Here is a 15,868-nt window from a genome sequence, read left to right as displayed (position 1 = left end):
TCAGTGCTTGAAAGAATAAAATTGAAATCACCACTAAGAACCCACGGTTCATTAATCGCACATTAATTCAGGAGAACATTGGCCTGCACATTTTTTCCCAAAAGATCTAGATTCCTATAAATCTATTACCTTCAATTCTATATGAATAGTCAAAACCCAACTTTTTAATTACACCATCAACTAGACTTCCACTAATCTAAGTCTCAAATAATGCCACTATATCAAAATTACGCTCTTTATGATATTTGTGTAAAAATCTATGGAATTTAGTGGTCATACCTTTGACAGTTCTAGAATAAAATGTTCATCTATATCAAAATAAATTAATAAATTTCGAACACATACCCATCCCAGGTAGCAATTGCCATATCATGTAGCGTTCCATCATCATCATCCATGACAAGGGACTCAATAACAACACCTATATACGTTTCAACCATATCGACTTTAAGACTGGACATCAAGTTTCCATGTTTCATGAATCTCCTCATATAAGAAAACTTTGATCACATTGAAAATTCTTCATTATATTTTTTCTTGACTTATTGTTCTATGTGATTCGACCTCGGTAAAATACTACTAAAAATCTTTAATCTATGTGATTTAAAGAGTTATGTTGTTGTCTTGAGAAGTTGAGAGAACATAAAAAGAGAGAAAATGAAGGAAAATACTTTGCAGATTTTGATGAACTGCTATCAAATTCTCATCATCACTTATTTCACATGAATTAGAATATATATAGGTGTAGTGGTTACAAATAATCAACAAATCCCACTAAGCCACCTTGAAAATGCAAAGTTAAAACTTACACATAAACAGATTAGGTAAATCAGTACCTAAAAACATCAAATCAATACTAACTTTGCTTGTTTCAATAATTTAACCTTAACAAGAAAATTTTAAACAAAACATTAATAACATAATATGTGAACCTTGCTTGCACTTCAATTGGGGGGTTCATCGAAAGCGTAACTACTCACACTTTGATGTGCTCATAACTTGAGTTGAGCTCGTAGCTTTGATAAGCTTGCGTCTTTGAGTAAGCTCGCAACTTCAATTAAGCTCGCACATGTAGAGCTATCGCGTGTGAAATGATATGTGATTTGTTATACACATCTATTCAAGTAATAAACTAATGAGTTAGTATCATTCCTACGAGGATCAGATTGAGGCACAAAAGTGGTCAAGTTATTGTAATATGGTTAATGTTATGTCAAGACTAACGAATAAGATGCTATAGTAAGCTAAGGTAAGTATGTAGTAATAATTCAAAGGAATGATGATGTATGTAATAGATAGAATTGATGAATAATTGGAAATGCTATGGCAAAAGTGAGAGTAGAAATGTAATGGTAATAACGAGAGTGTTTATCCAAATAGAATGTAAATAAAGAAATAAACAACTAAATATGTTGTGGAAAAGATACTACGACAAAGAATAAGGATAGAGTGATGTTGATTTAGAAGGTTAGGATTAGCCAGAATCGACTCTTACTGTCAATAATGCCTTGGTAAAATCGTATCTACTTTACTGCACATAAGAGTTCTAAAATGGCATGCCTCTTGCGAGAGCAAAACCTCAAGTTATCTTGTCAATGTCTATAGGATTTTTAGATATCTTGCATGGGTTCCTTCTGTATGATCATGACTCTATGTCTAGAGTTGACTACTAGTCTCTATCGAATACTTGTTCATTTCATTTAATTTTAATCCAACCAATCCAACCCTTTCAGAATTAGAATCAGTTTATAAGTATGCAAACAGTCTTTTATGTCTAGAGATCATTTTTATTTTAATTAAGAAATAAAAACAATCAAATGACACAGTAAAGTAAATTAGATATATACTACATCCATTAAAACAGTTTAATGTTTCATTGAAAGTAATCCCAACCCTATGAGATTTAGCTCATGGGCTGGGAAATAAAATTCCAAACCAAAATATTATCCGACATTGTGTTCAACTACTTCAATTCAATCTTTTGAAGGACCACTAATGGAAATAACGGAAGAACTTCGGGAAACAACTTTCACTTGCCCAGTCCACACTTCGGCAATACAGTGTCCTGTGATGGCTAAGAAGGACTGCCTTCAACTTTTTCAACTTCTTACCCTAAACCCCAAACCCTTATTCATGCCAAATGATATCTCCCATTTTTTCTTTTTTTTTTCACCATTTATGAGGTCCCCTTCATCGGCTTTTATAGATAAAATTAGGCTAGGGTTGGCTAACAACTCGTGATTATCTTCTCCTCTTTTAGGGGGATTTGTCTGGTACAAGTTTGAATTTGAATTAGTACTGTTGCACGAAAATGTTGACTTAGTCTTCCCGACATTGCCACATCATCAATACTGACAAATTGTCTGTACATTGCCCTAACAAAACTTCACCCCTTTATTTTGCTCATTCTAAAACCTGTTCCTTCCACACCAACACACAAAAAACTCCACCACAAGCGATTAAAAGCACCTAATTCCAACACAGTCCAAGTCTTAATGCAATATTCAAAATGCTAACTAAATGTCCTAAAATGTAACAAAATGTACTTAAGTACAAGCAATTAGCTAGGTCTAAAGGCATGAAATATAACTCTTTTCAAGAGTTATCAAGAGCTCGCATACTTGCTTGAGCTCGCAACTTCAAGTGAACTCGTGGCTTTGCAGGTTGAGTTTACCACTGCATGAATGACCATTTCACAGCACTCCTTCTTGGCCATAATGCTGCGAACTCCAATATCATGTCTTAGTCTTTCGAACCTCATCTTTCTAAGAAGTTTAATGAGAATATTAGCAAGTTGAACATCTGAATTGCAATGAACCAGCTTATTGCAGTTTGACCATGGTGGATACTTTTTCTTCTCACCATATCTTTTTGGCCTCGCTTTTGTTTGATTCCATTTCTTCTTGCCTTTGTTGCTTGAAGAACATAAAAAAAAAAAGAAGAGAAAAACAAAGAAAAATACTTAACAGATTTTGATGAACTGCTATCAAATTCTCATCATCACTCATTTCACATGAATATCAATATATATAGGTGTAGTGGTTACAAGTAATTAACAAATCCCACTAAGTCACCTTGAAAATGTAAAGTTAGAACTTACACACAAACTGATTAGGTAAATCAGTACCTAAAAACATCAAATCAATACTAACTATGCTTGTTTCAATAAGTTAACCTTAATAAGCAAATTTTAAACAAAACATTAATAACAGAATATGTGAACCCTGCTTGCACTTCAATTAGGGGGTTCACCAAAAACGTAACTGCTCACACTTTGATGTGCTTGCAACTTAAGTTGAGCTCCAGCTTTGATGAGTTCATGTCTTTGGGTGGGCTCACAACTTATATGAGCTCAAAACTTCAAATGAGCTCGCACATGTAGAGCTCGCATACTTGTTTGAGCTCGCAACTTCAAGTGAACTCATGGCTTTGCAGGTTGAATTTGCTACTGCATGAATGACCACTTCGTAACAGTTTAATAATTTTGCTCAAAAGATATGAATTAAATATTCCAAGTTATATTGGCCTGTCATATGCAAATTAAATTGCAACTGGAGTTTGAATCTAGTCATGTATTTGATATTAAGAAGTGAAAATAAAAGATGGAATACTATTTAGTATATTGCCAGTGGAGTTTCTAGACTCCGTAATATAAAGATAGGCAATTTGGTTATCTCTTAATTTAGCTTGTACTTCAGTTTTATGCTATACAGAAATGCATTTCAAAGTATTTTAACTTTTAAAGTAATGATGTTTTTTTTTTTTTTTGCTCGTAGGATTATACTGAGCAGCATAATAATTTTGGAAGGAAGATTCTTTTGAGATCACCAAAAGAAGTAAAACAAGCATCAAAGAAAATGCTGAACTTAGTAGCTAATGTTGGTGGATTAGGATTGTCTAAACAACCTAAGAAAGAGATTCAATGGGCTAGCAAGGAGACTAGTTTAATGGACAATAAACAATCTGAGCTACAAGAGTCTCCAAATTCTCCTTCATGGATTGCTATGTATTTGCAAAGTCATTGTGGTTTGGCAGCTATTCCCCCTTTATTCTTTCACAAACTTCAAGTGTTGGATTTGTCCCATACCAACATCAAAGCATTGCCACATTCTCTTCCCAACAACTTGTTTGCACTAAAGAAACTCTTGTTAAGAAGGTGTAAGCTCTTCATGAAACTGTCACCACATGTTGGGAAACTCGACAATCTCGAGGAGCTTGATCTTGATGAACTGAGATAATCAGTATTCCCATTGGTATTGGAAAACTAATGAAGTTAAGAGTCTTGAAGGTATGCATTTATGGACGACAAACTTCAAGAAAAGAAAGCGATTGCCATCAAACATTGTGCTTCATCCCGAAATGATATCAAGCTCTCCGCTTGATCGAATTAAGCATTGATGTTGATCCATCGGACAAGTGGTGGCATGATTCTGTGGAAGAAGTTGTAAAAGGAGTATGCAATTTAGAGGGGTTGAGAAGCCTTTGCTTGTATCTACCAAATTACCAACTTTTAGATTATACTTCATTCATATATCCTTCATTATCATGTTTCAGATTTACTGTTGGTCATCATAAAAGGAGAACAATCTCTCGTGTACCCCATGAAGTAGAAGCCCAATTCACAAAATGGGACAAATGTTTGAAGTTTGTGAATGGTGAAAACATCCCATTTCAAGTAAGAAAAGTACTTAAGTTTACTTCATCGTTTTTCTTGGACGCCATGAAAATGCTTCGAGTCTATCTGAATTTGGGAATGAGAACATGGTAATGCCGAAGTATTGCTTGTTGGTCGATTGTAATAAGATGGAAACAATTATTGATGGAGCTGAAGTTGAAACCGTTCTTGAATCACTGCAATATTTGAGCATTCATTACATGAAGAATTTGAGAAGCATATGGAAAGGACCAACTCGTTCTGGTTGTATGTCTAAGTTAAAGTTCTTGGCATTGCATACATGCCCCAAGCTGAGCTACATTTTCTCACATGTTTTGCTCAGAAATTTTGTCAACTTGGAGGAAATTATTGTGGAGGATTGTCCCCAAGTGAGCAGCCTTGTAAGTCATGTACCTGCCCTACCATATTTAAAACCTTTTCTCCCGAGTTTGAAAAGGTTGTTTCTTCTTTACCTCCCTGAACTGGTCAGCATTTCAAATGGCCTATCCATTGCACCAAAATTAGAGAGAATAGGCTTCTATGATTGCCCAAAGCTAAAAGTCCTATCAAAAACGGAGTTGTCAAGCAAAGCTCTTAAAACAATCAAAGGAGAAAAGCAGTGGTGGGAAGATATAAAGTGGAATAAAATAGATTGGGAAAATGGGCCACGTAATCTAATGCGTATTTTCTCTCCAATCAATAATGAAAAAGATGTGACGGTACAGTTGTTAGAAGACAGAAATGTATTCGAAGCCCAACAATCAGGTAATTTATCTTACTTAGAGTTGTATATTCATTTCAATTAATAATTATGTTCTACACCTCTGTAGCCCAACAATCAGGTAATTATGTTTTTTACTTTTAACATTGCAGATACTACCTTGTGCACTCGGAAATCGGTTGACATTTATGCACAACAGAAAAGCCAATGGGCAGGTAAAATTTTTTCTTACGAGTATTGTTGATGAGTTTATCGTTATTCGTTAACTCTGTTTATGCAGCAAGTATTGGTGATTATTTTCAGATTGTATGGTGAAGTCCGTGCCATCACCATGCTCGCCTACTCTTTCATCCTGGACTCAACCTTACTTACGCATCACTCCACCGTTGAATGTAAGTATATATGAACCACACTCAACATTAGCTTTCTCCTACTAATTGCGTACTCGACTTTAGCAGTAAAGATTTTCATTTTTTGTTTGTTTGTCTGTTTGATTGATTGATATTTGATGATCTAAATCTCATTGTAACAAATAGGTCAAACATACAAGATGGTTTTCGAAAAGGCAGCTTTCGAATTTGGTAAGCTATCCAAGTTACAACGAGCAAAATAAAAGTTCAGAAAAGGTGAGCCTTGGTCTCGGTTTGTCCTCACCACTAGTGAATTGGGTAATGACAGTTTGGTTCCTATTGGGTTTGAAATATAACATAAGTTATGTTTATTCCAAAGGTTTCAGAACCAAATCGATCGTCAAACTGTTAGGTTATCAATGGGTCTAATTTAATTGATTAAATTATTAAAAATTTATAAAAAAATAAAAAATATATATATTAAAAATTCTGGTCCAATTACTAGTTCAATTAAACCGCAACTATCTTAACTAAATCAGATTTTAATCCTATATCAAGTACTAAACCATTAGCTTACGGATCTCCATCGGTATAAACAATTTAGCTAATTGTATATAAAAAAGTAATATAAAATATATTAACATGAAGAATGGCAATCTAAAATTAAAGAAACTAAAAAACTTAATAATATAAAATCTCTGAATCCACAAACAAACTTAGAGTTGAATACTACTATAAGTATGACTCTGGAAAGAAAAGAAACCTTAAATTTATTTCTAATCTAAATCGGTCTCTCCCTTCAAGAAAAATTAGAGTACTGTATTATAGAAGGTTTTTTTTTTTTGGACAACTTCATGTGAAACTTAATTTAGGATTTTTAAAAGTGGTTTTTGGGAAAAGAAAACCTAAACACTTTCGGAGAGAAGCTAAAATTTTTAGCTTCTGAAAAAAAATGCTTTTGGGCCAATTTTTAGCTTGGGAGAAGCACTTTTTTCTCTCAAAAAATAATTTTTTTTAGGAATATTTTTATCTCAAAAGTATTTCTTAAAAGCAATACCAAACACATCCTTAGGGTGAAAAGATTGAAGTATCGTTGCTAAAAAAATAAAAAAAGAATTTAAGTGGTAAAATCTCAAGCCAAGCTACGGCCTTCTCAAACAATTTACGTTTCTCTATTTTTCTACTCTTTTCTCTACTCTGCTTTTCTTCCTTCGAACTCAATCTAATAACCTACAAAAACACTTTGAAAGTGCTTATTATATATATAAAAAAAGTGTATAAAAGTACTAAAAAACATAAATACAATAAAAATAAATTAGAACTCATTTTACTACTAGTTTTAAAATAGTTTTAAAATCAACTAAAAGACTTAAAATTAATTAACAATCACTTAAAAAAACAATGCAAATGCCCGTGAATAAAAACTTAAAATATGTAATTTATATTCGCTCGTCATCAACCCACAAAAAATTAATTCCTAAAAATAAAAATAAATTTAAATATTCTATTAATTTGGTCTTGATTTAAAAAATTAAAATATATACATAAAATTTTATCAAAAATCAGAAAAATATATAAATATATATTGGAATTCGATGCTAAAAAAGAAGGAATGGCGGAGAAGAAAACAAAGAATTTTAGCAGCTAAATTGTCTACAACTTTTGTTATTTTATAGGTATATATCTTTAATGGAACAAGAGTATTTACAACAACAACAAAAAAAACTTCTAACTATGGAAAGAAACAACAGAAATTTTATATTAATAAACATAAAAAATATATTATGCTAATAAATTCTAAATCTCCTAAAAACCTGGAAAACATGACTTGCACGTAAGAATCCAAACACTACACAACTTTCTCTAGCTCACATCTTTTCTACGATCCCAGTTCGCATCCTAGTTTGCCAGAACTAGTTCGCCACTTGTTGAAGGGTTTGCCATGTTCAGTCTTCCATAAATGTTCACCTTGTGTTGTGAGTTCTCCACTCTCAAAGAGTTCACCATTCTTGGAGAGCTTGCCAAGTGTGCACGCTTCATGAATGGTCATATCGCAACACTCCTCCTTGGCCTTCATGCTGCGAACACCAATTTCATTTCTCAACTTCTCAAACCTTGACTTTTCAAGTGGTTTGGTCAGAATATCTGCAAGTTGATTTTCAGTACAATAGAAAACCAGAGTCACTTCTTTGCTTTGGTCGACTTCTTTCACAAAATAGTACTTGATCTTGAAATGCTTCGTCTTTCCATGAAAGACTAGGTTATTTGCAGTTCCTACGACAGATTGGTTGTTGCAAAAAAATTGGGTTGCTTCATCCTGGACAAGATTCAAGTCAGACAAAGGTTTTCTCAACCAAATTACTTGGTTGACGGCTGCTGCAACTACATACTCTACTTCGGTTGTGGATTGAGCAACTGTTGATTGCTTCTTTGAACTCCAAGAGAGTACCCCAGATCCAAGTGAAAAGAAATATCTAGAGGTGCTTTCCATATCATCCATCCACTGATCTAGCCTAGTCACTGTCAGTGTACCTAACAAGCTACAAGGGGTACGCCTTTGCGAACCATACACCATAATCGGTTGTTCCTTTGACATATCGCATCACCCTTTTTGCAGTTTAGAAATAAGAGGTATCGCAACAGTGCATAAATCTTGACAACAAGCTAATTGTGAACATAATATTAGGTTGTCACTGTTACATACAACAAACAACCCATAAGACTTCAATAGGTCTTCTCATCAATATTCTGAAAGTTTTCACTACTGCTGAGTTTTTTCTCCGAGTGCAACAAGCGTATTGATTGGTTTACATTTCTCCATGCAAAACCTCTTTAAAATATTTAGTGCGAAAATCTATTAACTTATGAAAATTCCTTCCTAAATTTGTGGCATTTCCATCCTAAGGAAATATCTCTTTTCTCCAGGATCAGACATTCCAAACATTTTCTCCATTTGTAACATAAACTCCTTTACTAAATCATCACTGCTCTCAATCACTAGTAGATCATCAACATATAATGAAACAATCAGCGAAATGACTTCACCATTCTTCTTTACATACAATGTAGGTTCGCTGGGACTCTTTTCAAATCCCAAGCTTGCAAAGTGCTCATCTATCCTCGCATACCAAGCTCGCGAACCTGTTTCAGTCCATATAAGGCCTTCTTAAGCTTATATACATTCTCTTCTTTTCCTCTAACTGTGAACTCATGAAGTTTCTCCACATAGATTTCTTCCTGTAAGTAGTCATTCATGAAGGTTGATTTGACATTTAGCTGATGAATTTTTCAACCCATCTATGTTGCCAAGACCAATAATAGTTTGATCGTGTCTAGCCTTGCTACTAGTGCAAAGGTCTCCCAGTAATTAATGCCATATTGTTGACTAAAACCTTTCACAACCAACCTCGCCTTCAGCTTATTAAGTGAACCATCAGCATTCAGTTTGGTTTTGAACACCCACTTGACACCAATGACCTTTTTGTGCGATGGTTTATCAACAAGCTCCCAATTTTGGTTCTTGTGAATCATACTTATCTCTTCTTGCATGGCTTCTTTCCAGCCTTCTATAGTTACAACTTCTTCAAAGCTCATAGGTTCAAGTAGAGCTACATCTACTCGCTGATAGGTCTCATCTATGGATCGCGTGCTCCTTACTGGAGTGTTGTCAAAGTTTGCTTCACTTAGCTCATCGCCAGATTGTGACCCCAACTTGCCACCATTATCATGATTTTTCGAACCCAGTTTGCACAACCTTTGCTTAGCTTCAATAGCATCCTAGTTCCAAGTTCTACTTTCGTTGAACACAACATTACTATTCACCAAAACTTTCTTGGAGGAAAGATCATAAATTCTATAACTCTTCCTATTGCTACTATACCCAAGAAAGATACCTAGTTGTGACCTCCTCTCTAACTTGTTCCGTTTCATCTATGGCATATGAGTAAAAAAAACACAACCAAAAACTTTTAAGTGAGAAATATAGAGTTTATTTCCAAACCATGTTTTGAATGGAGTCTTTTCTTTTATAGCTTTGGTTGGTAGTCTGTTCAACAAATAAACTGATGTGTTCATTGTTTTAACCCAAAACTCCTTTGGTAACTTAGTTTCAAATAGTAGACAAGTTTTCATGTTCATTATTATTCTATTCTTTCTCTCGCACACTCTATTCTACTGTGGAGTGTAAATATTGGTGAGTTGGTGATGGAACCCAACTGTTTCACAATAGTTTTGGAAGGTGTACTCAATTTTTCATTATCAGACTTGACCTTCTTTAGTTTGCAATCGATCTGATTCTCAACCTGTACTTTAAACTTACAAAACACTTCGGCTACACCAAATTTCTGTTTCAGAAAATAAACCCTGCAATACCTGGTACAATCATCAATAAATAAGAAAAAGATTCTAAACCCATTCAATGAGGGTGTTTTTATGGGTCTGCACACGTCAGATTGAACCAAATGTAACCTTTCATGAGAATGTCAGGCCTTGTTCCCTGGAAATGGTAATCTTGCATGTTTCTCAAGTTGGTATACCTCGTAGATGCCTCTATGCTCCTCAATGCTGATTGTTTCTTTGACCAAACTTGGTTCGCACATTCAACTAAGAGACTTATAGTTTGTATGTCTTAGTCTTTTATGCTAAAGGTTCACAACATCTAAAGAATTGGAATAGGCTTTAGGGTTCGCCAAATTCCAATCTAATACAAAACTTCTATTTTTTTATCGAGACTGTATAACTTCCTACCCCAATAAGTCAAAAATAATGCAACCATAATTCCTAAAGACAATATTGTAATTTTTTTCAAGTAGTTGACCAATGCTAAGGAGATTCTAATCTATCGCAGGTACTAAGAGGACATTTGAAATTACTTTAGTATTTGATGGCGAATTGATCACCATTTCACCCTTATCCTTAGCTTCTAGGAGTTCGCCGTTACCAATCATCATCTTAATATCACAGCTTCTATCAATCTTTCTAAAGATGTTTTCATCTAAGGTCATATGGTTGGTGTATCCACTAACGACCAACTAACCTTTCGTGACTTTTTTTTTCGATGCAGAACACGTAGTTGCGAACATCTGCTCCTCTTGAATGTGATCTCCCTTAACTACTTGAGCCTGCATATGTTGTTGAGGGGTTTGCCCTTTGTTTTTGCATACTTTCTCCATGTGACCCAACTGCTTGCATTATCTGCATTTTATATCAGGTCTAAACCAGCAATATTTTTCAGGGTGAGTGTTTTTTTTGCAATGCGAACATGGTGAATATTTCTTCTTTCCACCATCTTGCTTCGCCCTCTTATTCTTCTCTATCCAACCTTTCTTACCATTATATTTCTGGGGGTTCACACCATCAATACTCAGGGCTTGCAATGCCTCTTCTGCGTGCTCCTCCGCCTTAATGCTCTTTTTTGCTCTTGAGCGTATAGGACATTTATCAATTCTAGAAGAGAGATCGCTAATAGGTCCCTTGAGTCTTCAAGTGAGGAAATTTTAGATTCATGCCTTTTAGGAAGTATTGTTATGACCTTCTTAATGACCTTGCAATCTACGACTTGTTCCCCAAGCAACCTAATGTTATTAACTATCATCATGATTTTGTCTACGTACTATTTCACTGTTTCAGCTTCCTTCATTTTCAAATTCTCAAAATCTCTTCTGAGATTAATGAGTTGTTGATATCTGGTCTTAACCTAACCTTAAAACTCATCATTTAGCTTATCTTAAGCTTTTTCTGGGGTCTCGCAGGCCATAATATGTGTGAATACAACATCTGAGACATCATTCTGTATACCGGACATCGCCTAATATATTTTAGCTCACTCGTTATTATGGTGCTTGATTTTAACGACAGTAGGATTGTCCCTCAATGATGCGAGCTCGACATCTGTATTCACAACCTCCCACAAGTAATAACCTTACAAGTAGGTATTCGTCTTAACAACCCAAATATGATAGTTTTCACCATTGAAAACAACCAGTGAAGGTGGAGAAAAGCTCGAGGAAGCCATGTATAACACAGAAAGAACAACAACGACCCTTAAGAAGGTCGCTCTGATACCAATTGTTGGCATTCGACGCTAAGAAAGAAGGAATGAAAGGAAAAAAAAAAACAAAGAATTTTAACAACTAAATTGTCTGCTAAAGCTTTCTTTTTTATATGTATATATATATATTTAAACAATGCAACAAGAGTATTTATAACAAAAAAAAAACTTTTAACTATGGAAAGAAATAACAAAGATTTTATACTAATAAACATTAAAAATATATTATGCTAATAAATTATGAATCTTCTAAAAATATGGAAAACGTGACTTGCACGCAAGAATCCATACACTACGCAACTTTATCTAGCTTGCATATTTTTTGCAATCCCGGTTTGCATCCTAGTTTGCCACTTGCTGAGGGTTCGCCAATTTCTAATAGTTCGCCTAATATGGAGGGTTCGCCATGTTTAGTCTTCCATATGTGTTCGCCTTGTGCTGTGAGTTTGCCACTCTCGAAAGAGTTCACCATTATTGGAGAGTTCACTACTACGTGTGCACACTACATGAATGATCATCTCGCAACAAAAAAAATAATATTTAAAATTTTACTTTTAAAATTCAGGAAAACAAAAATCAATTCTTTTTCCCGTAAATTCCTAAGAATTGTTGTTCACTTTAGCCCTGCATTCACTATTTTCAAGGAAGACATGCAAATTTTAACTGAAATCAACTGAATTTCTTCCTCGGAGAAACAAAAACTAACAAAGCTCAAAAAGTGATTAAAAAAAAATTAAAAATGAGTCAAACACAGCTCATCGGAAACAATAGTGCGCTACTACTACTACATTGAACCAAACACACCGTAACACGTTTTAGATTTAAATTCTTGGCAGTGTTGCCTCGCTGTTGTGTCGGGGAGTAGAGGCCGGCAACAAAAATTATTGGCAAGTGGCAAGAGAGAAAATAGAATGATGATGATAAGAAAAAGTCTATGCATAGGGTCATTGAGAGGCAAAGAAGGCAAGAAATGGCCAACCTGTATGCTTCTCTTCGGAATCTTCTCCCTCCTAATTACATCAGGGTAAACAGTTTGTACACGAATCAGTTGATACCCTTTTTTTTTCAGGCTTTGGCATATTTCATGGGTTTTTTTTTTCAGGGAAAGCGTTCAATATCAGATCAAGTGGATGGAGCAGTTAGCTACATAATGTACCTGAAGAACAGGATCGATGGACTGAGTGGCAAGAGAGATGAGTTAAAGAAGGTATGGGGTAATTCGAGTGGTTTTCACCAGGGGATGAGCATGAGCTGTATCGAGGCCTTCCCTAGCAGTGTTGTAGTTCGCCAATCTTTGGATGGTGTAGAAATTGTGATCAGCGACAGTGTTGGAGCTCAAGCTTTGACCCTCTCAAAGGTGCTACAACAACTGCTTGAGGAAGGACTTGATGTTGTTAACTGTGTCTCTTCCAGAACTGATGCATCACTAATTCACACAATAAAATATGAGGTATAATTTATTCTTTGATTACTAGATTAATTAATTAGGGGTTCTTGCATCGTTGTCAGGCTACTAATTTACCAAATGCAATTGTTTATTTGGCTGCTACAGGTTAGTGATATGAGAGGAGTCGACCCATCTTTCTGCTGGAGAAATTAGTGTCTCCTGTTTCGCCCAAAATGAATTTTGAATAATAGATTGATTTTATGAAAAAATTAATTTTTTTTATTTACTTTCTTTCATCTGAGTGTAGCATCACGATTCTTAATCTTTGTTTTTTGATACAATGTATAAAAACTACTTTTAACCCTTTTTCAACCCTTAAATAAGTGATAATGCACTCAAACACACGTCCTCTTACACCGGCAACAATGTCAACACCAACTGAACTAAGACTCAATCGGTAAAATCTAATTTTTTTTTGTGTTTAGACAATTGTGTGTAAAACATTTTAATCCTTTAATAAATTTTCTTGAATTTAACTTTCGAAATAATTTTTTAATGATAAATTTAAAAAACTAAATTTGAATGTTAATAAGCTTATTTTGTACACCCAATCCTAAGTCCAAAAATCTGGATCAATCCATTTGAATTCGCATATTCCTCCCACTCAAAGTATCGCCCTATATAAATTTAGCAAATACATAATGAAATAATGAACTGAATCATCAGGAATTGAGACTCCAATTAAACTCCACACTTCACCAGTTTTGCAACCCCTCAACAACACATGTTCTAAATCTTCACTTTCCCCACAACGTTGACATCCGAAATTCAGATTGATGCCTTTCTCCAAAAGCCTCACTTTGCAAGGTATATATTTGGGCAATCCTCTCCAAATAAAATCTTTGTCATGTACCTGCCCTACCATATTTAAAACCTTTTCTCCCGAGCTTTGTCAACTTGGAGGAGATTATTGTCCCCAAGTGAGCAGCCTTGTAAGTCATGCACCTGCCCTACCATATTTAAAGCCTTTTCTCCCGAGTTTGAAAAGGTTGTTTCTTCTTTACCTCCCTGAACTGGTCAGTATTTCAAATGGCCTATCCATTGCACCAAAATTAGAGAGAATAGGGTTCTATGATTGCCCAAAGCTAAAAATCCTACCAAAAAGGGAGTTTTCAAGCAAAGGTCTTAAAACAATCAAAGGAGAAAAGCAGTGGTGGGAAGGTATAAAGTAGAATGAAACAGATTGGGAAACTCGGCCACGTTATCTAATGCATATTTTCTCTCCAATCAATAATGAAAAAGATGTGATGACACAGTTGTTAGAAGACAGAGATGTATTTGAAGCCCAACAATCAGGTAATTTATCTTACTTGGAGTTGTATATTCATTTCAATTAACAATTATGTTCTACACCACTGTAGCTTTAGAAATGCAATGGATAGATGTAAAATGCATCAGTTTTAGGACGTAAAAAAGTTGGATATATATCTTATTTGTTGTCTTAACTATTGGTTTTTATTTTCAGGTTGTATGGTGAAGTTAATGCCATTGAAGGGCTTACGCATTCCTTCATCCCTGACTCAACGTTGCTTACCCGTGTTGGGTTTTTGAGACAGCAAGCCAACTGGTTTTTAGACTTGCTTGTACAGCAAGCCTCGAGACTTGGAGAAGAAACAAAGTTAAATTTGTATAAGAACAGAACAAAAACGAATGCAAGAATCAAGAATATGGAAGAAAACCAACTGAATATTCATTAACAACAAAGCAAGGCATTAAGCCATTACATAAATGAGTCAACTTTGACAAAACAAACAAGCTTTCACCTAAACAACTACCTAACACCACTAAGTTACATTGAAACTTGCTAATTTAACTTGTACATGTTGCTTTGCTGAGTTATCAGTCAATCAACACCTAATTACATCAAAATGCAGCTAACAACTAAGTTTAAATCCAACTAGATTACAAATTGTTCATTGGAGTAACCAAATGAAACAAGCAGAACAGTTGCACTGTGCGTCCTGCATCTTGCTGCATGTCTCCTGCATGGCCACCTTGGCTGCTGTATAGAGGTTAACTTCATCACTCCTCCTTAGTTTCCATGTTGCTGACTCCCATTTGATCTCTTAAATTTATGAACCTTGATACACCGAGGGCCTTTGTGAAGATATCAGCTATCTGTTCTTCAGAATTGCAATGAATCAGCTCCACTTCTCGAGCTTGTTCCATTTCTCTAATCACATGTAGCTTGATGTTGAAATGCTTCGTTCTACCATGGAAAACAGGATTCTTTGCAATTGCAACAGTAGACTTGTTGTCACAATATATCTCTGTTGCTCCTTTTTGATGTAGGTTCAAATTTGATAGATTTTTTCTTAGCCATATGGCTTGATTAACAGCACTAGCAGCTGCAATATACTCTGCTTCTGCTGTTGACTGAGCCACCATCGATTGCTTTCTTAAGCTCCAACAAAACATAGCTGAGCCAAGTGTAAATGCATAGCCAGAAGGGCTCTTCATATCATCACTCAAGCCTGCCTAATCACTATCAATGTAGCCTCTTAACTTCAAACTTTCAGCTTTGTTGAATAACACACCATAGCTAAGAGTGCCTTTGATATATCTTAGCACTCTCTTTGCTGCTTGAAAGTGATGCTCATTGCAACAATGCATAAACCTCGATAGCATACTAACAGCAAACATGATA

General features: G+C 35.0%; 1 protein-coding gene across 2 annotated transcripts; it reads left to right on the top strand.

The window, feature by feature from the left end:
• Positions 1–4,383: 4,383 nt before the first annotated feature.
• LOC105778412 (uncharacterized) lies at positions 4,384–13,059 on the top strand. Of its 2 annotated transcripts, none has more exons than XM_052621733.1 (6): positions 4,384–5,419; positions 5,528–5,590; positions 5,679–5,767; positions 5,912–5,956; positions 12,611–12,798; positions 12,877–13,059. In XM_052621733.1, the coding sequence occupies exons 1-6, from the start codon at positions 4,762–4,764 to the stop codon at positions 12,923–12,925; spliced, it is 1,092 nt and encodes a 363-aa protein (XP_052477693.1). In that variant the 5' UTR covers positions 4,384–4,761; the 3' UTR covers positions 12,926–13,059. The 2 variants fall into 2 exon arrangements, with proteins under 2 accessions (XP_052477693.1, XP_052477692.1); XM_052621732.1 differs by having other exon boundaries at positions 4,385–5,419; positions 5,912–6,001.
• The last annotated feature ends 2,809 nt before the right edge of the window (positions 13,060–15,868 follow it).

This window comes from Gossypium raimondii, chromosome 10, assembly GCF_025698545.1.
Source record: "Gossypium raimondii isolate GPD5lz chromosome 10, ASM2569854v1, whole genome shotgun sequence".
NCBI classification, from domain to species: Eukaryota; Viridiplantae; Streptophyta; class Magnoliopsida; order Malvales; family Malvaceae; genus Gossypium; species Gossypium raimondii.
This window is presented reverse-complemented; position numbering and strand designations above follow the sequence as displayed.

Bases quoted from the DNA above. Each gene is read 5' to 3' on its own strand.
- LOC105778412 (XM_052621732.1), top strand. From the start codon at position 4,762: ATGGTAATGCCGAAGTATTGCTTGTTGGTCGATTGTAATAAGATGGAA. The intron at 5,768-5,911 runs GTAAGTATATAT...TGTAACAAATAG, and splicing joins GCATCACTCCACCGTTGAAT to GTCAAACATACAAGATGGTT. The intron at 6,002-12,610 runs GTGAGCCTTGGT...AATTCTTGGCAG, and splicing joins AAAATAAAAGTTCAGAAAAG to TGTTGCCTCGCTGTTGTGTC.